The sequence below is a fragment of the Colias eurytheme genome, chromosome 17, assembly GCF_061535395.1.
Source record: "Colias eurytheme isolate Ceu_HAF_F1 chromosome 17, ilColEury1 Martin Lab GWU primary, whole genome shotgun sequence".
NCBI lineage: Eukaryota > Metazoa > Arthropoda > Insecta > Lepidoptera > Pieridae > Colias > Colias eurytheme.
The window spans coordinates 2,101,363-2,128,459 of record NC_142996.1 but is presented as its reverse complement, the minus strand read 5'-3'; the positions used below and the strand labels follow the sequence as shown (position 1 = coordinate 2,128,459).

At 33.5% G+C, this 27,097-nt stretch overlaps 1 protein-coding gene across 1 annotated transcript; it reads right to left on the bottom strand.

The window, feature by feature from the left end:
- Positions 1-1,762: 1,762 nt before the first annotated feature.
- net (atonal bHLH transcription factor 8-like protein net) lies at positions 1,763-18,865 on the bottom strand. The gene is made up of 2 exons (XM_090111594.1): positions 18,628-18,865; positions 1,763-3,510 (listed from the first exon to the last, which is right to left on the bottom strand). Exons 1-2 carry the CDS (start codon positions 18,680-18,682, stop codon positions 2,807-2,809), a joined length of 759 nt encoding a protein of 252 aa, XP_089967720.1. The 5' UTR covers positions 18,683-18,865; the 3' UTR covers positions 1,763-2,806.
- Between the last annotated feature and the right edge of the window lie 8,232 nt (positions 18,866-27,097).

Sequence of the window (27,097 nt, the reverse complement as noted above, 5' to 3'; positions counted from 1 at the left end):
GATAACCGATTTTTTCTCAGAGTAAATAACGCATACCATGAAGGTCGTATTCCTGGAATTGGAAATCGAATAGGAAGACCTAGATCAGTCGATGATCGTCTAATATTGACAGAAGTAGAAGAAGATCCTTCAACTAGTACTCGCCGTATTGCTAGACGCACTGGTGTACCAAGAAGTACAGTGAATCGCATATTGAAGAGAAGTGATTTGCACCCGTATCATGTACGAGTGAGCAAGCATTAATACCAGGTGATTATCAACGACGAATTAATTTTTGTCGAGAGATGCTTGATGCTTGGATCAAATTTTTTTTAACTCAATAATTTTTTTAACATTTCTGCATATTCAGGTGGAGTGTATGTATGAGGAATTTTCCTTCAAAAAACCAAAGTCGAACAACATCCAAATCACAAGCAAAATCAGTGTCCAATTCAAGCGCACTTCAACAAAGAATAATATCGTTATGACGGATTCAAGCTAAACACGCGTGTAGTTCCGAGCTATAAGCAAGTCACTGAAATAGTTGAAAGTCAAAGAAAATAATAGTGGGTTCAAGTATCGTCTATGATTGGCTAGAAACAATACAAAAGAATTCCAGCGCGCGCCCATAAAGGCAATAATTCTCGGAATAACTTATTAAGTTGACTACCTGATAATTTCTAATTTGAATGTTGTACGCCAATTTAACATTTTTTTAAATACTTTATACCACACAATTATACCTTTTTGTAATTTGTATGAGATGTAGAAGTTTTTAAAATAAAGTTTCACAGGGTCACCATACATTTTTTTTACACCAGCTTTGTTCAAACTTCAGTCCGTAAATTTTTAAAACGTAAAATTTTACCTATTTTTTGGTCTAATTTTTTTGTTGTTGTTAATTATGCATGAGTATCATTTTAATTAGGAAGACTTATGTATTCTTAACAACCTTGAACAAAAAAATAAGAATAAAATAAAAACAGAAATGGTAAAAGTTCATATTAAGCTTACGTGGATGATATTTTTATCAAATTTTGAAAATAAAGCATAAATCAAAAACTCTATGGTTTAGGACAATAAATTTTAGTATTTTTGTTAGATAATAAGTCCCTCTACTCCCCATAACCCGTTGGTCCACTACTTACGGGACACCCTGTATATTTATGAACAAATAATTACATCAGATTTAATAATCGCAATTATTTTGAATGTACATATGAATAAATGATTTCATCATAATATTAATAATCACAATTGTTTTATTTCCCATTTGTTGCAACCCTAGCGTATTTTCGTGTGGCAGCGTAAGTACCTACGCTGGCGGCGGCATCGCGCGACATCAAAGGCGATTCCTTACTGTAGGAAATAATATTGTAATACTGTGCCTATACTATGTGTTAATCCAAGTTACCCTCTATATTATGTGTGCTAAATTTCATTGTAATTGGTTCTGTAGTATTTGCGTGAAAGAGTAACAAACACACACACATCCTCACAGACTTTCGCATTTATAATACATATTATTATTATTTATTAGTAGGATAGGATTTTTTTATTTCTTTATCTTTAAATATTTGTTGATTTTCCTGTAGCTAATTGGCTTAGACATTGATTAATGATCTGAAAAGAAGATTCATATCTTTTTCGCGCTATGGTTGCACGATATCAAATTCCCGCTATTTATGACAGGCCACAGATCATATTATAAACTTACTTTTAATGGCGTAGTGTCCATAGATTAAAAATAAAACAAAGGAGTTAACGATTCACATTCGTTTATTTCTGTTCTTTAATATCTCATCAAAGCATTTGCAGTGATTTGCAGCAATGTTGAAATAAATTTAAGGAGACTAGTGTTATTTGAACTCTTGAGATTTAAATTTATTTATGAGTTGTATATATTTCTAAAAACATTTCACTTATGTTTTATAATTTAAACAATAAAAATTAAATAAACGTAATTTTACAAATTTCTTGTAATTCAACGCAAACAAATCACTTTTAAATGCATTTAAAACAATGTCTTTCTTTCCCTTTATAATATAACAATTGAATGTTACAATAAACCTTATCAAACAATAATATTAATATTTACATTATTATCACAACATCTGTTCAAGGCATTTTAGTTTACGGCACGGTGGTGTTGTTACACTCTACAAAGAAATATATTTTTAATTATTTATCTGTATTTTTTAATTCGCAACACAAAGTGATTTACAGATACAAAATGCCTCAAATAATATAACTTCTATCTTAAAAACATAATATATCTTTACAACTTACATTAATATTTACACAAGTAAGTACACAAGCTTACTATATTATATAAAATATACAATTCTGTCTTAAAATTACTGACTCGGTTTTTAATAAATATAAAGTATTAAAGCCAAATAAAATAATTATACATGTTCGCCATTTGACATCACCTAATACTGTGTTGGGAATGGTTAACAATGGCTTGGCCGTTTGTTACAAAATGTATCGACGGATTTACTTATATTACTGAGGTAATTTTTGCGAAATTTGAATGTCATGGATGTGAAATGAAATGACTAAAGATTGGAGTTACCTATTCAATTTAATATTAATTTATTGTTAGTAACTATGTACTTTAGTTTAACTGTGATGCAAATTAAAGGCTTTTTCACGTGCGAAATAAACTATAACAACTCAAACCCAAAAACAGTTTTAATAAAGTACATATTTTCAGTCCATAGGAACATAAACACGGACAAGCGTGATCGGTGATCCACGCGAGATTCAAAGCTCATTATAGCTACGATTATTGTCATTTTGTACTCTGGTACAGTCAAAGAACTCATGGGTCGTCCTTCTTTTTCCGCAACTTGCCTTCCGTGTGTATTGTCTGGGTGACCTTCTCCACAGCATCCGAAAGGTCTGCGTCTGGTTCCATCGCCGTTGATAATGCGGAAATGTACGCACACGCTATCCTTAAAACTGATAATTTGGACAGTTTCTGGTTGTGACTGTACGCGGGTATCGCCTTTCGTAACGTGTCAAACGCAGCGCTTATTGTGTGGACCCTCGTCCGCTCTCTAGCGTTGGCTTCTATCCGCCTCTCCCTCGTCATGTTCTTATAATTCCTCTGCTCTCGTGGTTTCTTGTCTGGGAACGGTTCGATGACCCCCGGATGTGGAGGTACTCGCGGGGGACCAACGGGTTCTATTATTGTGATCGGGGGCGGTTCTATCGGCCTCCGTCGTTGCCTGAGCAGACTAGTTTCACTCGTCTTCTTAACTAAGGAGAGCGGTTCATTTTGTGGTTCCTCCGCGAAGGCCCAGGGTCTGAAGGGGTTGGACGAATCGCTTTCAGGGCTTGTTAGGTCTTCTCTGGAGCCTAGTCTAATCCGTTTTTTAGGTGGCTGTATTCTGGTTGGTGTTCTGTCGCGTTTTCTGTCTGTGACGAGTCTGACTCCGGAGTCATCGGAGTGCGCTGGGCCGGAACAGGAGTCGTCATCTTCACCACCCGATACAAAACCCGCATCTCGTTCTGATATACGTTCTGTAACAAAGAAAAGAATTGAATTAGTTTAATTGCCACTTCGTATTTATTTTTAACAAATTTGAAAATATGTACACGATATTGGCTATTTAAATTGGTTAACCCAATTAGTTCATGAATAGGTATCCTTAAATTCGCGAACCTCTAATTTATATTTTACTTCGTCAGTACGCTTCTAGTGTAGGTATACATTTCTCCATGTATCTGAACCTCGCCCTCTCACGATCTGTCGTCCCAGATAGTTTTATAGACGTTGTATCGGCAATCAATCGCATCGTTAACAAATGCGTGCAATGGCAGTTTCGTCTGTCAATCGAGATAAAAGGACAAAGACGGACGCCCCTAGTTATAGATTTACGCGCTTCGTATAAAAATATTAGTTTACGTTTAGACAGATTATATTTTATTTTAATTTTTATTATTAATCTGTTATCCATGGCATAAACTCATGATGAATGAATGAAAAATACTTTATTGTACACCTTATAGAATACATTTTACAAACTTAAAAATATAATATAACAATGTACAGTAGGCGGCCTTATCGCTAATGATATTTATCTATCAAATTCAATACGCGATACTCTTCTTGGTTCATTATATTTTGTCAATATCTTATTTTCTTGCAAATTAAAAAGACCTTTTACTCGTAATAGATACGTGCTTTTGAAGAAAATTATGAAAAGAATATTGAGACCTTCGTCTTCGAAAGTCGATTAAAAAAAATTTGATAGATTGAAGATGAGACAGATTTTTCTAATTAATTATGGATGGTTATCAAGCGATTGAAAGATAATTTGATAAAAAGATATTAATTAATCTCCATTATCCACGAAGCTTGTCCAGTATTTTTAATTCTCATGTTGTTCTAAGAAGTTGCAAGTTTTTACGAAATTATGAAATGAGATTAGCATTTTTATGTGCTTGCTGACCATAAGCAAATTCTTTTATCTTTCTGTCGATGAAATTATGTAAAACAAAGAAATACATAATAGTGTATTACTTATATAACATTGTTTCTTTTTTGTGCAACATAAGGAGCAATCTAAGCTATTCGCAATGTTTAAAAATAAATAACATCATAATGATATACTTAAAAATATTTATCTAACAAGAAAATCTTCGCAATCTCCAGAATCTAGAATGATTTTAATAACATCTAGAGTTATTTGAAACAAGATAATAAAAAACTAGTGATAACTTTAAATACCAATTGTGTAACCGTTGAAAGTTTAAAAATTTGAATGTGGGCAAAACCAAATAGTCTAGTATTTGTTCGATAACACGCTATTAAAATAAAATTATGCATGTGTATCTATTATAAATTATAATAAAATTCCTATTAATTTTGCTGAAATGGATCAGTTATTTTTTATGTGTAGGTAGGTATAATTTTTATAACGTAAGGAGAGGAGAAAATAATACAAAAGAAAAGAATATACAAATTTTTTTTGGTGAAAAAAATTACAAATTAAAACTACGATTATTCGATCATGGATAGCCATAAGATAATTTTATCAATAATATATTTAAAATGATAATTGCATTAATATAAAGTAGGCAGTTTAGACAACTTAGAGATAAGAATAATCAACGATGATTCCCAGAAATTGTACAGATAAAAAATCGCATTCTAATTTTTAATCTGTGCCCCGTTCTTGAACACTATGGTTTATGATGTTGTCTATGACAGAATACAAGAGGCGAAACTATAAAAATGTTGCGTAAATCACATAATTTTATCTAGACGATTGCCATAAGCGCCGGCGCCTCTGTGACGTCATCGGCGCACATGAGGTGGTTTTGAATTACTGTGCAACAGTGCAACTAATGCATGCAGTGGGAATGCATTGTAAATTCAATGTATAAGTGCAGAGTTTTGCAGGAATACACGTATTAATTACCGAAGTTGTTTAATTGAGTCATTTCTCGTGAGAAATAATGACTTCTATAAGACGAATTAATCAAGGCTCGTATAAAATGTTAAAACGAAGTGATATATTTTTAAAATTAATATACAATGTATAATAATAGATATCATATTACAATTTTACAAAGACTGATTTATTATTATTTTTTATTTTTAAATGATAAAACACCAAATAAATTAACAGGTAGATTAAACGTAAGATAAGAAAAGAGTAAATTTTTCCTTATTTTTTTTAAATAATCAACAAAAAATATATTTGAAATATTTTAAGAAATAACCTAATGTGGGCAAGATTCTCAGATGAAACAGGTTCCCCATATGGTTTCTTGATTGTTATTTATACATACCTACTTCTATATAGAATGTGATTGTCCGCATTCCACGTTGCTATGGCAACCTGTGGTTTCAGGTTTGTTAATCCGTATGTCAAATTATTTTGACGAAATGACATAATTGAACTGACAGAAAAGATAGAACTCTAGTTACTTTTACACCTTACAATTTACAACTAATATTTAAATCTAATTCATTTTAGGTTTTCCCGAATTGCTTATCAAACTTAAATAAAATTTTAAAAACTTAATTACTTAAATCAATTTGAGACTTTCGAGACAAATCTAGGGGAAATGGCTACAACACTTGTCATTTAAGATATGTTGCAATATACAGTATGTTCTATAAAACTTGCAATTTTTAAAATGTAGAAAAAAATAAAAAATACTTATGGAAAATTTTCGAGTGCGTGTAAAGCTTATCAAAATAAGATTAAGGAAGTTTTGATTATGTTCACGCCTCATTTCATTGAGTTTTGTTAATCATAATAAAATCTTCACATTAAAACTATCTCGGATGTCCATCGCGTCCATGGAGTCTCATCTTAGTTCAAATCTTCATAAACCATGAAGGTAATAAAATTTTATGTCTAAAACAAAGGGTTAACATAAGCAAAGCCGCGAGTTTAACACGCTATAATTGTACATCCGTAATGGTCGAGCTACCGGAATTGCTTTATAGCTCATAATCGTGGAGCCGCGGCGCCGAGAAGGCGTTCCAATCACCATACATCACAAAACCTGCAATCACCCAAATTTCAACTCTAACGGCATTCAAATACGAGACTATTATGCAATGTGGATCGTAAAGGTAATATTGTTGAACTATCTTCTCACACTACAGGTGTTTTTTTTAATAGAACGAAGCCAAGACCGCCCCGCCTACGTTTGATTGAGGTTTTAATTGCTTAGAGGTTTTACAAAGAATTCTTTCGCCGTTTACAGATGTGCCTATCATTAAAAGATTTTTCTCATTTCTACGTGTTGTAGATAAATGTGATACTATAAATACGTTACTCGCTTTAGAAATCACGTTTGTAGAATTCAAGGTTTTTGTGACTTAGCTGGTACGTGCACAGCTGGGAGTTAATGAGCGTAGGTTCATTAATACATTCGAAACGTATATAGAACTTCAAATTTCAATATATCATTAATTAAACTATTGTATTTTAACAAAAAAGTGACACATTAATTATATTTCGGAGCGCACAATGCTGTGCGCTGAGCGCGGTGTAATATATCACAGAGGATACACAATAATACATGGCCCGAAGGCCCAGATTTAAGGGTCTCGCTCATTACGCCGATTCACGTTGACGTGTTAAAACAAAGTGGACGAATCAAAGGGCCCGCGCCAAGCACACAAAGCTTGAATGGTGTCGATCTCACCACTTGATAACCAGCTGATACGTATCTGGACTCTGGCGCCAAATTTCACAGAATCCTTTAGAAGATTCTCTTTATTTCTATCGTCTATGGACGGGTTGAATTAATGATTCGGATTTCATTCTTTATTTTATTTTGTCTATGGTCTACGGTTCGTTTTTCGTTTTCGTTGAGTTTGAATTGAATTCATTTAGAATTTGAGTATTGCGTGAATGTAAAAATAGTTTATTTTTTCTAATCATTCAGTGTAATTTTAACATAAATTATACTTATTCATTCCTAGACCAATCAAAAGTGCATTTTGTAAAGTTTACCGTTCGAATAGTATTGTACCAGCCGTGGGAGTATTCGCAGGAGCCGAGAAATGAGTAAATGATGAGCGGTCAATTTTATGACTAAATATATATCGTGGCTGAGCATTCGCACGATTTAGCCTAATGTATGAGAAGTCGTGATGGCTACTTTCACCAGTGGCGCCAGTGGCCAGCTATACTCGTTTGAACAATATCGATTTTGTGACAACTTTAGGCCCATCTTATTCTTATTATCTTCCGAGTTCCGACACCGTTAAATGAATTGAAATGGTTAGCTTTTTATGACCATACTTATCAAGAGTAAGTATGCTTTAATGCCTTTAAATTCAACGGAGCATATTTTAAAAAACATTCTATAATTATTAAAGAATTATTATAGAATATGTTCTCATTCGGATGTAGGTACGGAAATTCTGCATCAGCACCAAAGCCTGCTTATAAAAAATGGTTTTAATCAAAAAGGGATTGATAGTTTCGAGATTTCCCCCACGTCCCGTGATCAATAGCGTACATTATTTATCCCGGATCCCGTATTTGGGATAGTATCCCGGTCCCCGGACCTCAGGATCTTATTAGTCACGTATTGCGGCGCCGAGCCGGCGACACGTTGGCGCCAAACGGCCGCCATTGCTAAGTAACGCTACTAAATAACAATTTCTTATATGGAATGGATTTTCTATTATTATTCCTCGTGTATATTAGCCGCCATTGATTAGTTTAATTAAATCTTCTAAGAATTTGATCTTGCATGATCGTGTTTGTAATTTGCTAATTGATAAGGTTTTATGTTTGTGTTATTGTTTGTTTTTTTGGCCCAGTTACTCAGTTCAGAAAATTATTGTTAGTTATTAAAGGTAATTTAAAGTTGTCTATCTTTGCAATTGTGATTTAACGATTCATAATAATTGCATACTACAAACAGGAGTCGATTTTTTTCTTATAGATAATTCGAGTTTTTACGATTGAAAAACAATTATTTAATAATGAACTCTACTTTTATATCCTAAAGTTCACTTATTAGTTATTAATTATACCATAGGATCGGTCTCATTTTATACAAATTAACTTCTAAATCGGAACGTACCTCCGAATTCTACCATACTGAAGCGCGCCAACTGTAAAAACAATGTAGGAATGTCTGTTTGTCTGTCCGAGACAAAACAGCCTATTGTTCTGAGCGGTAGTCTCAACATGTGGGACACCTGCTTGCCATGTGCTTATAATTTATATACATGTACTTACTAAGTAAACTTATGTGGTTTAGATTATTTAATAATACTTGTATACGTAGTATATTATTATTAGTCTGTGATAATACTACAATTGTATTTATACATATATGCATACGGGTTTTGAAGACCATATTTTATATTTTATTCAATTTATTCTAATTCATTCTTATTTAACAGACAATTTTACTCGTACCTATAATCTATATACCTTTTTTTTTTTTTTTTTTTTTTTTTACGTTGGGAAATGCCTTTACGCATCCCCCTCGCCAGTTTTACTGTCCAAGGGGGTATGTGGGACTCGCACGAAGCCATACCCACTAAAACCCAACGGTTGCCGTCTATCATCTTGAACGGCGGGGGTTAACAGCCAGGCCTTGTACCCCCGCCGTCTGTGGCGACTGCCGCTTCTTGGCGGCCCTTCGAGATCCGGGAGTGCCAATGGGCGACGATATTAAATAATATCGTCGTTCCATTTCCGGACCTAACCACCTTACGCCGCGGGGGGCTCCGGTTTCCTTGCCGCGAGCATAACTATAATATGCGCGTATCTACGGAAACCTCCCCCCGCGCTTTTTCTCTAAGGTAGTTTACGGCTGGCGCTGGTCATAAAGACGCCTACGCCTGCCGGGTCTGCGCCGACGTAGAGGATCCGCCGCTGGGTCGTTCTCTCGGGCCCTCTCGGCGTCCTCTTTTCTTTTCATGACCGTCGCACAGAAAGTGACGACGGTCTTCCATGCACGGTCAGTGTCGCCAGTGACCATAGTCTCTACAAGGGCCCGCAGGGTCAGCTGGGTGTCTGTTCCTAGCAGGCTCTCGAGAGACCTACGCTCCTCTGTCCATGCTGGGCATTCCGCAAGCGTGTGCAAAGCCGTATCTTGAGGGCTGCTACAATGATGGCAGGCGGGAGCCGGTTCACGACCGATTCTGTGCAGGTAACTGCCAAAGCAACCGTGCCCAGACAGAACCTGCACAAGCCGGTAACTGACCGACCCCCACCGCCTATCCACCCATTCCTTGAGCATCGGGCTGATTGCGTTCAAGGTCCAGGCCCCCACGCAGGACGAGTCCAGTTCTCGACGCCATCGGCGAAACACCGCGTCACGAGCTTCCTGTTTCCATCCTTGGAGCATTTCAGAGGGCAGGTTCTCGTCCCTCTCTCTTGCCTCATAATCTATATACCTACTTATAAGTAATTTTTCTTATTCGGACTCTACAATTTTTTTTAAAGAATTCGCCTTTAGAATTACTAAATCCCGCATCGCAACTTGCTTTAAAAACTTCCTATTTTGTTCCTGAAAATATACGAGAGAGAAATAGTCACCCGAGTGGCGACGAACTACAAAAAACCTATGCTTAATTTGAAAATGTATGTAACTCATATTTAATACCATGTTTAATGGATTTCACCACCTGGCTGAAAGAGAAAAATTGCATCTCCGTGACACTTTGGCAGCAGCCATTTATAACACATCTCCAATAGCCTCATTTTGAATAAAACTTGACTGCGCATAGACAAACGTGAATAATTTTCGCAATACGACACAAAAAAATATTATTTTTCGCTGTGTTTTTGCAATATGTGTAGATAATCGAATCCTTTTGGTTCATGATTATAAAAAGACTAAGTACATGGTTAAATTGAACAAATTATTCATATTTTTCTTAAAAAAAGAAAAAGAAATAAAAGTGAGTTTAAAAAAATGTAATCTATGGTAATTACGTTACCTTAAGATTCACATTTTGAGAGTACATCGTTGTTTATGCAACATGGGGCAAACGTATGTAAATAAGATCCGGGTAATCATATCCAAGGAAAATAAAAATACATAAACATTTTTGTATTTTTTCAACATCAGCATTACAAGGCGCTCGCGAAATGAATAATTTAAAGCGATAATTAGCAAAATTACATTTCACGTAGCAATCCTAATCTCGGTTTACATCTACAAAATATTCGGCGATAAAAATTTAATACGCCCAGTGCTCATCTTTTGGTAAAACCCAGAACATTTTTAATGATGGCAATTATAGTGCCAGTTGTCAATGGCTGTAAGAATGACCTTGTGTCGGCGCCCTAACGGCGATAATAAATCAGATATAAAAAGTTAATTTCGCATGCGCTAAGTTGGAATCACAGCCAGATGGTTTATCCCGATGTTTATCTGCCATCTGGCAGAAAAAATGTGATCTTGAGGACGCCGAAAACATTTTTAACGTCTTACAAAGGATATTTTACGGATCAGGATGTTTTTGTGTGTATTATGTTACTTTCGGGGTATAGTGTCATTAAAGATTGATCGTAAAATATTTAATATCCGGAAATACGTTTTGTAACTATTTAAATAAAACAACTACATAATCGCTACTTTATTATTGATTTAGGAATAGGAATGCAATTAACCGTCCTACTAATTATGATTATTTTATTCAAAATTACATCTACCGTTTTAAACCTTTCCCGGATATAGCCGCCATGACAACTCATAAAGCCATTCAAATTAGGCGCCAGTTTATCTCAACGATATTTATGATTCTTCGAGCGGACAAGCAAATTAATGCAAATGGTGGAATGCGATGTAGCAACATTCGAAAGAATATGCTATAAATATTGACATTTGTTGACGAACAATGGCTTTATTAACATTTAAAGAATTGGTAAATATTATTATTTTATTAATAAATACCGGTGATAATGGGCTTACGTATTTTTTAAATATAAAAAGTAATATGTATATGTAGATTCGATTATTCAAGAGTATTCATTGATTTTAATATTACATAAATAACAAATATAGATTTTATATCTAAGTCTCAATTCATTCATTATACCTACGCAAATATATGTGTCTTACATTTTTAGATCAACGCATGCAATGCATCGAAAACCTAGGTATAATAATATGGGAAAATAGATAAAAAATAAATACTAATAATAGTTAAAAAAATAATTTGGAAAATCCAAAAGTGCACGCCTCATAATTTTTTTTTAATAAATATTTATTAATTATTATTTTTGTTTATTTAATAACAATTAAACCACATCGAATCAGACCCTGAAAAATGAAAGGGTTCTATTCCTGAGCATACTCAAGCGTAAGAGAAAAAAAAAGACTCGATTAGTAAAGTATTTCGGTCGCTATCGGGTTAACAAGAAAAAGGATCCGCACATACAGACACACGGACGTCCAAGACAGAACTTTTTTAAACTGTTTTTTAACTAGTTTAAATAACAAAAATGACATCAAAAATATCATGAACGTTAAAAATAGTGTTTTTTTCTTAATATGTGTGTGTATGTATTATCTTACAAGTGCAATGTATGATACATAAAGACATTTTAAGTTTGAAAAATCAGATGTTTTTCGCGAAGTGACAGTAGTACCCACCTCAACGCTTCGCTTATGAGGCGTGCAAAAAAGACTCGATTAGTAAAGTATTTACGCGCTTTTTATACAAAACCGAACTAAAAAATAGAAAATTTTATCAAATTAGTGTATTGTCATCGGTCCTCAATAAATCTACAAAGTTTGAACGAAATCTGGCCGTTTAAAGTGGGTCAAAATCGCGCCCAAAGAAGTCGGTTAGAAACAAACATACAGGTGAAGCTAATATAAAGCGTGTAAAAACTAGTAAACATGATATACGTTATGAAGGCATAAGAAACTAAGAATGTTGCCATAAATTGTACAAGAATAAACTAATGTAGTTATCAGGGTGTGAAACGGGACTAGACGACCTAACAGGGTTACTACATATTATATCCTTTCTTGACTTGTATAATTTATGGGACCTACTTGACATGTTAGACCGTGTGATAGTCTATGTTTTGTTATCTGTTTATGGTTAGTATAGAGAAAAAAAGAATTAGACTGAATATAAGCTGTTCAACAGAAATTCTATCCCATAATATTATATTGTGAGTATAATTTACATGTTAGTATTTATGAAGACTTTTTTAAAGCGATTTAAAATTCAACAATGCAAACATTTTAACGAATGACTAAGTTAAAAAATATTCAGACGAAGACATCACATTCAAAATGAACCAATGCCATGTTTTCAACGTTGAGTATTTAAATTAATTAAATAAATTTAAGATGAAAACTTTATAAGCGTATGCGTAAATCGCAATAAATTGTCTTAGTGTCAATTTTATCAAATAAAATATGTATTGTAAAGGTGTGTCGGCGCCGGTTTCCACATAGGAGTCGACGAAACTGACCAATCAGAATCGTTCTAACTGACCAATTATATTGTTAATCTGTAGTCATATTTATCTAGTCTAGACTTATCCTAATTTACAAGGCTTTTATTCAGAAACATTAACTTATTTCAACTCTACGTTTTTTCATCATAATTCAACATTCAAATTCATGCAGCGCTTCTTTCAAATCAATCACTTAAAAATATAGAGCTAAATAAAAAAACTGTCTTACGTGATAATAAAATAACTTTGAGTTGAGACTACCGTGAAATAAAGAATGAATGAATGAATGGAAAATTCATTATTGCACACTAAATACAGGATTAGAAACTAAGAGCTATAATCTTTGAAGAAACGATACGCAAGCATGTGTTTTATGTTTATGAAATATTAATAAGAAGATGATATTTCTTATTAGTTTTTGTTACATAATCTTCAAAATCTCATATTAATTAACAACATTTTCACAATAAACTATAACAGTACCTACATATTGGCCCCAAAAAATTTGAATAGCATCGAAACGTAAGATATCAAAAGCGCGGCATTTCTCTATCCTTGTTCCTTGAAAATCTCTTTATTACGTGTTTTCCATTTAATTGCCAAAATAAAAGTAGCATACCGGATACAGATGAATCAAAGTAACACGATACAATTTACAACTGTGTTGGAACACCCACGCGCTGCAATGTTTTAGGCGAATTTACGAGCATAGGTACGTTTTATAGATAGCAATGATCTTTCAAAATTATGTTTTATTCGATGATTTAGGTAGATGTGTGTCACATTTGATGATACAAGCAGCTAGGCAATTAGACTTCACACCTTATGTTCTATGGAACGTAAATCATATGTGTAAAATAGAAGATGATTCTTTAAACATATGGCCCAGTTTTCGATTCAGCAAAACAAGTGTTAGCAATCGAGATGCTAGAACAATAAGTTGATGTCATTTGTGTATCGTATACTATTTGTTTATACAGGGGTTTCATAGCGTAGCATCTGATTTGTTCATGCTATCCGTTAGCATTCCTAAGCCTTCGCTTGTTACTTTTTTAAATATGGCAACTTTTTCTGTATCCGCGTATCGGGGGAAGTGTGGGCTATCTGTTTTTTTATGCCTGGCCACCCGATCGCTTCCTCCCTTTGTCTTTTTCGACGAATTTTAGGCTTCCCGTCATCCCTTTTAATATTTATGAACGTATGCAAAAATCTGTAATAGGTCTTCCTTTGCAATTGACTATAACTTGAACGTATGTGACAATTGAATGAGTGCCGGAAACAAGTGAACGAAGTAAAGTCAAATATTTTGAGTCCTTTCTTGCTAAAGTCTCAATTAAACAGTTTGAGTATAAGGATATTTATCAAAATGTTATAAGATAAACATTAAACATATTCGCATTTTTAACGTCGTTTTCTGACGCCAAAATTAGCTTTTTTAATTGTTGATTTATTACGGCGAGTAAAAAACTTTATTTTAGTTTTAGTCACATATTATAGAGTGTCAGATTATATTAAGTAGTTTGCATGGTATAATATATACTTTTTCAGATATTCTAGGTTCATAAAATATATTATCATACCTTAGTATCATACATTTTCGATATATTTTCTAATTCGCACGGATTATACATTGACGGATAAATATTTACCAACATCTGTCTCTATTGCATACTGCATACATCTGTTCGCCTCGTGTACTACAGATAATTACAACAATAAAAATGTTGTTCTTTGGCAAAGCTGTAAATGATCGCACAGCTGTTTTTAATTTTATTTTTTTCTGTACACTGAAGAATATAAAGTTAAAATTTATGCATCTTATATTGTTTAAAATGCGTTTGAAAACTTTAATGAATCTGTTTTTAGATCATATTATTTAAAGGAATAATTACAATAATTTATAAAAATAAATTTATTTAATAAAATCGTGAATAGGAGCTTTACGCGTTTAAAAATTCAAAATGTCCAATCGAATTCCAATATGATAACACGTGACAGTGTTGCGTGTAAAATAGCGCACTTGCAGTAATTTTTACGATTGGCAATATTTTGAAACAACGTCACGTGGGGTCCGGCACGTGAACGATTTTATAGTGCAACAAGTACTTACTGATACGGTTACTTTACAAATAGCCCCATTATCGAATACGGATACAGATTTTTTATAAAAAGTTTCCAATAGGCTAAACTTCTAAAGTCTCGTTATATGAAAGTTAAAAAAAATCCATCTATTTTTAATTTAAAAATATCATTTAATTAACAAAGTTCGTTCTTTTTGTTGTTATTATCATTATCAATAAAGTTATTTTAGATAAAATACCGCGAATTCCAACAAAATTCCCATTTAAAATTGGAATCATTTAAAAGCTAAATTATTCAAGTAAGCGGTAATACAAGACCCTGACACTGGTCGCTTTTTTCTAATGCCTTAAGCATTACGCCACTGGAAAACCCCAAAACAACATATTCTAAATCCTAATAATATTTCAAGTTCAAGCTGTGAATCGTATGCATTAAAATGGTAATGGTTGAAATAGAATCTAACGTAATGTCTACAAAACCAATTGCTAGTCCTACGTGGCTACGTCCCTTGAAAGGGTATTCCTGCGACCACGTATCGATATGTCATTTTTAAATTGCCACTGTAGGTTGCAACTTGCAACCACTTTTAGTTGCATTCTTTAAGTTTTATAAATAAATCTTGTAAGTAATATAATACTTTACTTTTAATTGTTCATTTTATTACGTGCGTTGAATTTCCTAGTATATAAGAGTCCAATCAATTTATTATATAAGTATCCATTAGAAACGTGTTCATGCCGGCTCCTTATATAGCCGTATAAGTCGCAAGAAAACATCATTGTTTTCTAGTACGCGTAATTTTTCAGCAATAAAACTGAACGGTTGTCGCCACATGTCATGACGTAAGCCCGTTTGGATACCAGATGTGGCGTTGCAGATGGGGACATAATAGCTGTAATAATGCTCAGTGTCGGCTGTTTGACATCTGTATCTGTAAAAAGTAAAGGGTGACTCCTGTGCAACTACTACAGATGATTAAGAATTTTGCCGCCCTTTTCGTTTTTTTTTAGAGGCAAAGGCTCGGCGATGACATTCCAGGGCCAGGGTGCAAAGGTTCTTAGAAAATCTGACGCTATAATGATTGAGTTAGACTAATTAGAGGATTAATTTCTTTTCCATATGTAGTTCCTTTAATGAAAACTGAGGTATTGTCAAGTTTAAAAATGAATTATACGAGTATTTTATTTAGTTTAAACAAAACTACTCAATTTTAAATTATTAAATCTGGTTTACCGAAGAAATACACACACGTTTTTATTGCTGTAATCCATACTTTTTTTTCATTATGAATTTATAACTCTTATCAGTAAATCAGCCTGATTATCTTTATATGGACTTAGTGCACATGTACCCGCGATTATAAGTTTGTTGTTATTTTCAGATGATAACAATTAACAAGTGTTGTGCAACTAGGTAAATATTATATCTCATATATTAAAAACAAGAAAGTGTGTTTTTTTTTCTAATAAGTGGCAACGGATCGATTTTATGCTATGATTTTTGTGTCTGGGTGACAGATTTTTTGTCAGTCCCATGCATCGAGATAGTATGTACTACATATATCTCGATGGTCCCATGAGAATTTCTTTTCAGCGACCACGACGTGAGCGAAGCCGAGGCCGCGGGCGGAAAGCAAGTTTAAAATAATTCTTGGCTGTATTATTGAAATGTTCATGTATTTTTACTATTTGCATACTGTATAAAACAGTGGTAGGTAGGTAATTTAAAAAGCATTGATTACGTATATAACATAACCAAATTATATTGGAACGTCTTAGGTTAAGTGTTTGGTTGTTCTATATGATTTAATTATAGATAGCAGGTGGTATAAATTGTATAACAATATATTAATTTGTAGCATCTGTTTAAACTTTAAAGTGAACATTACTGGTTGTTACCATATTTTACTCAGATCTCAATTCACAAACATAAATTTAGTAATTCATGGAAATTGTAATACATAATATAATATTATTTACTTTTATATTATATATAATTTGTATTTAATAAACACGAAGATTACGAAATACGCGATTTGCGCTCTAGAATATAGTTTTTAATTTTTATTCTCTTTAAAACACTTATTAATATTTCGTGACGTATCCAAAATAAATTGTCTATTCCTATTGCAGTTGGCAACACTGGCGACCTAATTCTAAAAAAAAATAAACAGATTCGTTCTTTTTATCCCACATGACCCCCGCTATGCGACATGTGAACAAACATACGTGTTTTCTATTAAAAACTATATCGTCGGAATAACTTTTACCCATAAAGGAATAAGGGTTGTTATTGTGTGACAAGAATTATATTATATTTGCAGTGGTGTACACTTGTTATAACGTATAGGGTTTTTTCACCCCCGTAACATGTGCATCGAGGCGTTTTTAGAACCCTTCTGTATTCGGTGATAAATTAATTAGTATTGATTGATTAGTTACTAACAATCAAGCATTAATTTTGTTGATCCAATTATGAGATAAAATTAATATAATCGCCTACCAACAGATTTTCTCACGATGTCGCTCTAGATTTTTTTCTTTTTAAGTGTTTATTTTGCGAGTGTTAACAAAATGGAAGTCATAAGCTCGACTGTAGACTGTAGAGACATGCATAGCTACCAAAATCGACGCGCGCTTAGATAAATAAAGAGATACCAATAAAATGTATTATCTAATTAAAACATATCTAATTATACCTAGTAATGGAGATATTTATTTTCGCTCATATTCAAAATCTATTTTTATGGATTACATAACAGTTACCTACAAAGCTTTGATTATACATAATATATAATCAAAGCCTACAAGATGAAATGGTCAAACCTATGAAATAGAGAATGAGATAAGCCATGCAATTGTATGATAGGTACATAGTCCGAATTCCGAATTATAGAGGTTAAAATCTCTATAAAATGCCACAGATAACAAACAGTAGGTAAGTAACGAAATCTGAGTAATGCAGCAGTCAGCACCCATGTGGGAGTAGCAATTTGCTTAAGAAATTAAACGAAGCCTTTTAAAGTCCAAAATGTTTATTTATGAGTGTACCATGTACGGCTGTCGAATTTATAGTTCGGAGTTCGGACGTTCACTGAGTTTCCGGCGTTTAGTTAACTTTATTACACCCACTGTTATGTCATTTAAAGTTTGAGATTGACTTGTAATAACTTTTAATTGTAATCCAGTATTGTGTTGGTGGCGGTTACTTACTGGTTCGATGAACTTAGGTACGAATTTTCAACTCTTAACATTTCAAGAGCGTTGAGTAATGACATCGTAAAATTAAAATTGCGTTTAAAAAATAAAAATTATACCTACATTTCCTTTTTTGCGTTTCCTATGGTATCTACAGGTAACTAGGTACAACAATATTTAACAATATTTAATGCTTAGGTACAACAAGCTTTATAAGAAAAATAATTAAATTTAGACAATGATTAATTATTGAATAAAAGTGCTTTTAAACTATATTTAAGAGAACCATTATTTTATAATAATTATTAAAAATTATATATAAATTATAAATATTAATTTATTAATATTTTTAAGTTTATTATGTACCTTCTTTAAAATTTCGGACTTAAATAAAAATAAACTGTACATATCTCAAAAATATAATAATTGAAATATACCTTTGACATCAGCTTGCACAGCATCCGCAGTGCTGGTAGACAAAACACTGGACATAATTATTTTCTTCAATATCAATCCTCCAAAATAATCCTTAGAAAACAATCAAAATCCACTCAATAAAACATCGCATAGATGTCACACAGTTAATATAATTAGCACTTCATATATTTCGTAATTACGTTCGCGTTCGTTCCGCTTTCCGACAACATCAAACACACCCTTCCCGTTCAACAGTTAGCAGTCAACTAAAATTTACCAAAGTAATAAGTTGGCTGTTGGCTCGAGCCGAGGCGGGGTAAAAAAGCACGGCGCCAGGCCAGTCTCGCCCTTTAGAGATGCACCCAATATGATATACGATCAGTTTATCGAACGATGAAAAATTGCTCACGTCTTATTAAATCAAATTGCAAAAGGCAAGGGACAGTACGATTAAAATATGTAGTTACCGCGTCGAGGTTTCTCTATGTAGGGCTTACGTGATATTCAATTGCATTTTAGTTAAATATGTTATACCTAGTAGCACGAATATAATATCAGTGAAAAATAATATGTTTACGAATTTTAAGTGTAATTATTTTAAATGAACCCTTCACCTTGTACTTCCATAATTATATTGTCCACGTTTATAATTTGCATAAAAATATTCTTGTAGTGTACTTAATTAATTTAAAATTTGTTTTATGTAAATTTCGTGTGATTAATTGAGAGTGCAATACCTAATATACTTTCATAAAATTCAGTAATTACATTTTGTTATTTTATACGTAGTCCGCACGAAAAGTACATGTGAAATATCATGCAAAAATCTAGAAAACGAGATGTAAAGAATTTGCTGTTCATTAAATCAGTCAATTAATGCTGTGGCCGTCGTTATCGATATATCGCAGCACTGGCGCGCCAGACGGACGCATTCTGGCCGGGGCGACTTGAGCACACCGCCTCGGAACATTTGTTACAACTTGCAGGCTATTTCCACGTCCACATGTGCACTTGCACCGTGACTCACGTGATACTTTACGATTTATTCGCACCGTAACAAGCGCAAACGAATTAGCTAAGCAAATCTTTGATGTGTGCAATGTTTAACTAAGTATTGTAGGTGGTTTTAAACAGGCGTCATAAGAGTCATTAAATCCTTTTTTATTAGGAAGCAATATAAGTGGTGATTGTATAAGATGATAAATTATTATATCTTTTCCTTTCTTTTTACAATAAAAAACAGAAGTTTATTTGATATTTTAATATTTGTAATAACTTGTACGTATCATTTAACATTATTTTGTTGCAAAATATTGAAGAATATGTTTTAAATAAAAAGACCAGAAAGATCGAGTCATTATTGTATGGTAGCCCTTATAAAATTTATCAGGTTCAAAGGGCACAATGCAATATATACTATCATTATGGTTACTCAAATACAGAATTGATAAAATAATATCCTCTAAATGTTTTAATTTCCAAGATACAAGTTATATGAAGATATCACGCAAGTCACTACGTTCCCGTGATTATCTGAAAGAGCTGAATCTGCGGCGTCACCACGACACAGCGATTCTGACGTCAGAATTGATAAGTGAAGATATAAATTAATCACATAAACGATCTTGCCTAAAAGGTAGACGATGTCAACGTGTACTGCGTATATGGCAGAACATGTGTTTTTGTTAGGTCTCGCTGTGATTCCTTCAACGCCAGATTTGCGGTCTGGCGGGAGGCGGCGTCCCCTTTATCATCTCTTAACGCGTCCAGATTTGGCAACGTCGATACGAAATCCTGTTCCGTCGGCTTTTTGCTCGGACATTTCCTCAGATTCAAGGAACGGCATGCAAAAAGAGCAAGTTTCGCCTCCAGCCTTTTATACAGGTTTTGTCATGAATTTTTATGGGCTCAAACAGGGTAACAACATAAATTCGACTCATAAGCGAAGCAATATACACATCGAAGTTGCAAAATACACGGCTGACGGTTTTTAAAATCACCTACCTAAGGTAGGTGTTTTGGTATTGACAAAGTAAATGGAACGTGTGAGTTACGAAAATTGTGCTATTTAGACAATATTTTGAGTAGCGGTCTCGATGCTAGGAGAGGTGTGAAAGGATAACTCCTGAATAAACAAAATGTGCCTGAGATAGTCAATATTCGACCCAGTATAAACTTGTTCCGTGTGGGCGTTAAAACGGTCAGGTAAGGCTTTTGACACCTAGCCCTGACCGCGGGGAAATAGCGTGAATATTGTCGCGTTCTGTTTAACATCCAATTTTTTAACATGTTTGATCAGTCCCTTTAGTTTTGACCCTTGAACAGCGTGGTGTCGAATTTTTAATGCATTCACTTTATGCGTGATAATATGAAATAAAAAAAAGAATCTTTGGAGACGTATTCTTTTTCATTAAAATTTAAAGGGTTACGTTGCTTTTATTATCAAATATAATATAAAGTACCAGTTCTTTTATCATACTTTACTAGAAAATATATACCTGGATATAAAGTTTGTAAATGAAGATTATAAGAGAAGGAAACTGTGATCTAAAAAACTAAAAAAAAATATCTTTTGGTACAACCACAAAAAATACCTACTTACTGATTTTAAAACCTCGTTTATTTTCACTACTAATACCTCATTTATTTGCTTCTCATAATTATTTTGATCTAAATAATATGTTTAGAAACCTACTAAAAGAAAGTTAAACAAAAAAACAACTTACATTTCATCCAGATCGGTTTCATATCTAAGCTGCGACCAACATTGTATGACAACTTACAATATTGTTATATTAAATAAAAGTATGTATATTTAAACGTACGTATAATAACTTTAAAATCTCTTCAATAATCGAAAAAAGAAATAAGGAGTGGAACCCAATGTCCTGTCAATCAGAGCCAGATTTAATTGGCTCGCTCGCATCGAGCGTATGTACTCGAGCCGTTCAAAACAATTCACCGATGAAATAACACGCGATCCGATGACCACCTGGCAACCCCGGCCGTGCTAATAATAAATCTTAATAAAATAAATTGCATACAAATGTAATACATAATTACTCTTTACATACACATACACGTTATTGCGATTATCCGTTTTAATTGACGTTTCTATTCTATATTTCTTTTTCTACCTAAATACAGACTAAATGAAACTTTTCAAGCCATTGCATTTTGACTTTATTAGCTCATTATGCAACGATTAAATTTGAAATATTGCTAAAACATAACGCTTCCTAAAAAAACGCTTTCTTTTCTTAGTGTTTGGAATTCAAAATCGAAGAATGAATTTAATGTTTTCCTACTAAATTGCATTGTAGCCTTTAATACAATAGACAGGTAGCATAAAATCGAATGTAAACAGAAATCTCAGCTGATTTATTTTGTATTATTTGATTATAGCTTTTATGTTTGTAATGGTAGAGTCTAAAGTCCAGTGAAGAATAAACATAACTTGCAGGACAGAAGGCGCCGCGCTTGCCGCCGTGGCGCCGGCTAGCCGCCGACACCTCGTGTATTATGAACTAGCCCCGTGACCTGGCGTCGATCAAGTAACATTTGCTTCCGAAAGCAAATTGCCCACAGTAACTTCCGAGAAATTACAGTGAACTGTGCAACAATTATTTACACTAAGCTCTTTACTATAATTGTCACAGACCTAAAAACTGAAGTGTAATTTTAATTTAATATAACGATAATATTTATTTTCCGATGGTAGTTTCATCTCAATTTGTAATGTATTCATTCTATAGATCGTGACCAAAATGTTAATTGATTTTATTAATCAGTTACGTTTTACTATTCCGTTATCACGTTGTTTTCAAGTTATAAAATGTATCATGTTACATTTGGAATTTTTGGAATGGATACTTGTATAGATATCATATAATACATACAAAAGGATGTTGATTAATTTTTAGATACAAACAGACAGTGGCACTTATTTCCACGCACTACTCTACCGAAATAAAAACAAGTGTTTAGAAAGAGACGCAAGTATCCCTAACTCTAACAGCGAAGCGAAACATCGATAATTTATGCGAACAGCCCTAACAACAGGAATGCAAGAGACATGATGCTTGCAATTATCAACCCTATTCATTGGCGTTATGAATCAAAATTAATTCCTATTAACCAAGATAAATGCTGTGGTTGAAACAGGTGTTCATGGCTTTAAATCTTTTCAATCGCCGAGCTAAAACCGACTTTAACAAAAAAAGAAAAGGTCTATTTTACATCTTATTTACAATGTTATAGGTCTTTTTGGAAGTGACGGTAACCTTCATTGCTCCCAGATGTGCATTTTGCGTAGTCGGTTGGGTGAGGAAAACGATATTACTGGCAATTAACGAGCTTTTAAATCGGATCAATGGATGCTTGTAATGTAAAAACACAAGCGTATTATTTGTTCATATTATTGACTGCGTAGACTAGCTAATCGACTGCTTTTATTCTAGTCAATGTTTAATCGCGTAGTAGGTATATTGTTTCTTTGTACACTGAAATTGATTGTTTTTTTTTTTTAATTTTAACCCGTTTAATGCCGTTTTAAATGGTTTCAATAACGTAAGTTACGTTACGTACCTACTTCAAGGTACGTGATTAGAATATAATAATTGAAAGTTAAAGAAGTAGGTAAAAGAAGTTTTATTTGATTTCTTCGATAAACTAAAAATAACAAACGTATTACCTACCAATGATCCATTGCAACCTGAAACGTAAAAATGCAATTTTCAACCTGCCAGACTGCACTTAAAAAAAACGCATTGTTCAAAACCACATTCAAAACACAATAGCGGGCTGTCACCTCGTCATTTTGACATTGACAGGTAACGCGCCGGCGCTCTCGGAGTAATCTTTTTTTTTTCGAAGATTATGGTCATGGCGATTTGTTTTTCTTGATCTAACGCGTTATGGTAAAAACTGATTCCTTTGTTGACTCTATATTGAATTCCAATTTCTCCGAGTGCGCATTTGATGGATAGATAGAGTCGAAAATATATTTAAATGTACTATAGTTTCATATACCTTCCTTATTTACCTTCTTACTTAAATTTTTTTATAATATTTATATGTTATGTTTTCATTTTATATGTCTAAATGATTGAATTCCCAATTTTTAACCATAAGAAGATAAAAAATAGGTGCAAGAAAATGGATACATAGCCTATACTATATTATCAGGTTATACAACGTCAGCCGAGTCTACCCGTACCTACCTGACTACGTTCATGGAATATGGATTACATAATATTTAATCCATACTAATATTATAAATGCGAAAGTAGCTCTGTCTGTCTGTCTGTTACTCAATCACGCCTAAACTACTGAACCAATTTTGATGAAATTTGGTATGGAGATATTTTGATACCCGAGGAAGGACATAGGCTACTTTTTATCTCGGGAAAATGACGTAATCCCGGAAATCCCACGGGAACGGGAACTATGCGGGATTTTCTTTGACTGCGCAAGCGAAGCCGCGGGCGGAAACCTAGTAAGTAAGTAAATGGATTTAATAAGACAATTAATTAATAGCTTGATCCTTCCCTAAAGTAGGAACTTTCTCACATGAAGTTTTGTCACATTAGCTAAACATACTTTTTAGAAATGACCTAACTGCTTTATTACGTACTAGCGGTCCGCCCCGGCTTCGCCCGTGGTACATAATATTTACGTTTTCTCTACATAAGAACTATCCTCGTACTTCAAGGAATATAATAAAAAAAGAATTATCGAAATCGGTTCAGCCGTTCTCGAGTTATGCGCTTACCAACACATTTTGCGATTCATTTTTATATATAAGATTATCTTAACCTTAGAGACTTAGAGTATACATTAGCAAATCTTAACGAATCTCATATAAAGTTGGAATTAGATAGAACCAATCATTTCCACCTGTACGCACGGTGGGATTCGAACTCCTAACCCAAATCCCGGCACCTGATCCCACACCTGCGAGGAATCCTTTCGTTTTTTTGTCTGCACACCTGCACCCTGGGATATACTATACCATTGCGTAAAGTAGAGCTATGAATGTGTAGAGTCGACGGAGAGAAGCCATTTTTTTTTTTTTTTTTTTTTTTTTTATATGAAAGAAGGCAAACGAGCATGTGGATCGCCTGATGGTAAGCAATTCCACAGCCCATAGGCATCTACAGACGTGTCCGAGGATGTGTTGCCGACTTTTTAAGGTGGAGGTATATTCTCTTTTTAAATTCAAGAAAAAGCCATTCTCTTTGCGTTGCGTAATCTAATGGATAGAGTGAGCAGTTTTCTTTTCTCGATTGTAGTCTCGTTTTAGTATTAAGTACCTACCTAAGTATTAATATAATTAGGCAGGTATACTTAATATAGTTAATTTAAATTTGTGATATAGAAAATATTATAATAGACTCATTTCTTTCATGAATTATGAATCGAGATTTATTAATCATTCAGAACTCTAGTTCCTAAAAAAGCATATTTACATTATATGCTGAAAAATACAATACCTACCATTAATTATTATTTATTATTAATGTCTAAAAAAAATCGTATTCATTTAAAATAAATTGCCGTGTCTATTAATTTTTAATTCACCACCTCTACGAAGGTCGATATTTTAAATTTTTTACAACAAAGGTGTGATTCCGAAGCCGATTAAAGTAGTTTTTTTAACTAAAATTGCCCAACTTGCTATAGTACCTACCTGTATTTAGATACGAAAAAACTGTCACCACACCATCGTAATGGTAATACGGTACATTTTTTACATTGAAATATAAAGAGGTCTCCAATTTAAATACCCCATTCAGCTTAATAATATCATAAGATTATATGTAAGTAGATAAAGTTTGTCTTCCATAACAAAAACATAAACGAATAAATTATCATATATTTGCTTTTCTAAGTGGGTTACTCTTTGAAATCTAGTTTCTGCATCTGAGTTCGATAAGTCTGATAAAATTGGTACTTATAAATAATTTTTTATACTCTTGATTACCTACCGAAATTGTTTCAGTAAGTAATAAAAAAGCGTACAACAATAGCAAACTAGAACTGGATTTGATAACTTTTTTTTATCAGTGAAATTAGTTAAATTAACTGAGTAAAATTTCATTATTCGCAATCATGATAGAATCATACTCACTTGTTTGTCTGTAACGCGTATCTACTCACAACTTTGAAAGAGAACTGAAATTGTTAAAAAAAATCATAGACAAATCAAAAAGCAATAAACACTTGAAACATCGGCGACATCATATTTTGATTTATACTCTATGGGATGTCCACCGCAGAGACACTTGACCAGAGACCACAGCAAACTGCAAACATATCGTTGTGGGGTCCCGAATTAGGGAAATACAAAAACGCACTCAAGATGACTAATGACGTCATCAATTTCTCGGCGAATTCCTTCCGATGGCAACACATGCACCACATGTCATCGAAACATATAACGACCGGCGCTTCCGCTTAATATTGCCATCATTTTGTTGATATGCCTTGGCTTGGAGGCCGAAATCAATAATTATGAGGTATTATTGAAGTACCGTTTGACAATATGTATGATACGAAGATTATACATGGGAAAGCAGATGTCATGGAAGTACAGATTCAGAATTTTTTACATATATGTTGGCGACATAATTTGGATATTTATAATCTGTGCAACTTACAGAGCCACCTGGCAACACTGTTTATTCGGGAAGACATCTTTGATTTACAATTTACATTTTACACGGCATTCTATACAATCCTTTCTGTTAATTACTATTTTACAATTGTTACATTAATAAAGTACATACGAGAGAATTATTACTTTCTATTATCATACAACCCGACATACATAACAGATTGGCGACGAGAAAGTGGAAATTCAATACAAATAATCGAGTGAAGAACATCGTGCGTACATTGACCCATGTGCTCCTAACACCTTTTCCTTTGTTCCAAGGGTTCCACATCCCGTGATGATAACCCGCTTCACAACCTCCTTTTTCCTTTATAATAATATACAATACATTACAAATACGCAAAATGGAACAGCAATTGGGGCAAGTATTATCTCAAATGTTAGAAACTATTCGAGGAATTCAAGTACAACAAGCGCAATTACAACAACAATTACAAAATACGGATAAATCGGTGAGTGGAATTACATTACAACCATACGACGAAAACAATGAAAGTTTCGCATCGTATTTACAGAGGTTAGAAAATTACATTAACCTAAAAGGCGTTACAAATGATAAAACAAAATCACAGATTTTTCTGAACTGCATTGGTCCTAAATACTATCAAGTTTTACAAAATATTACAGCACCTGATTCTCCGAAAACCAAATCATATTATGAACTGATACAATTATTGAAAAACCATATTGCACCTGAACCTGGTGAAGTAGCCCAACAGCACAAATTTTGTTTACGACAACAATACGAATGTGAAAGTATTGCAAATTATGTTGCTGGTTTAAAAGAACTAGGGGGAAAATGTAACTTTCAA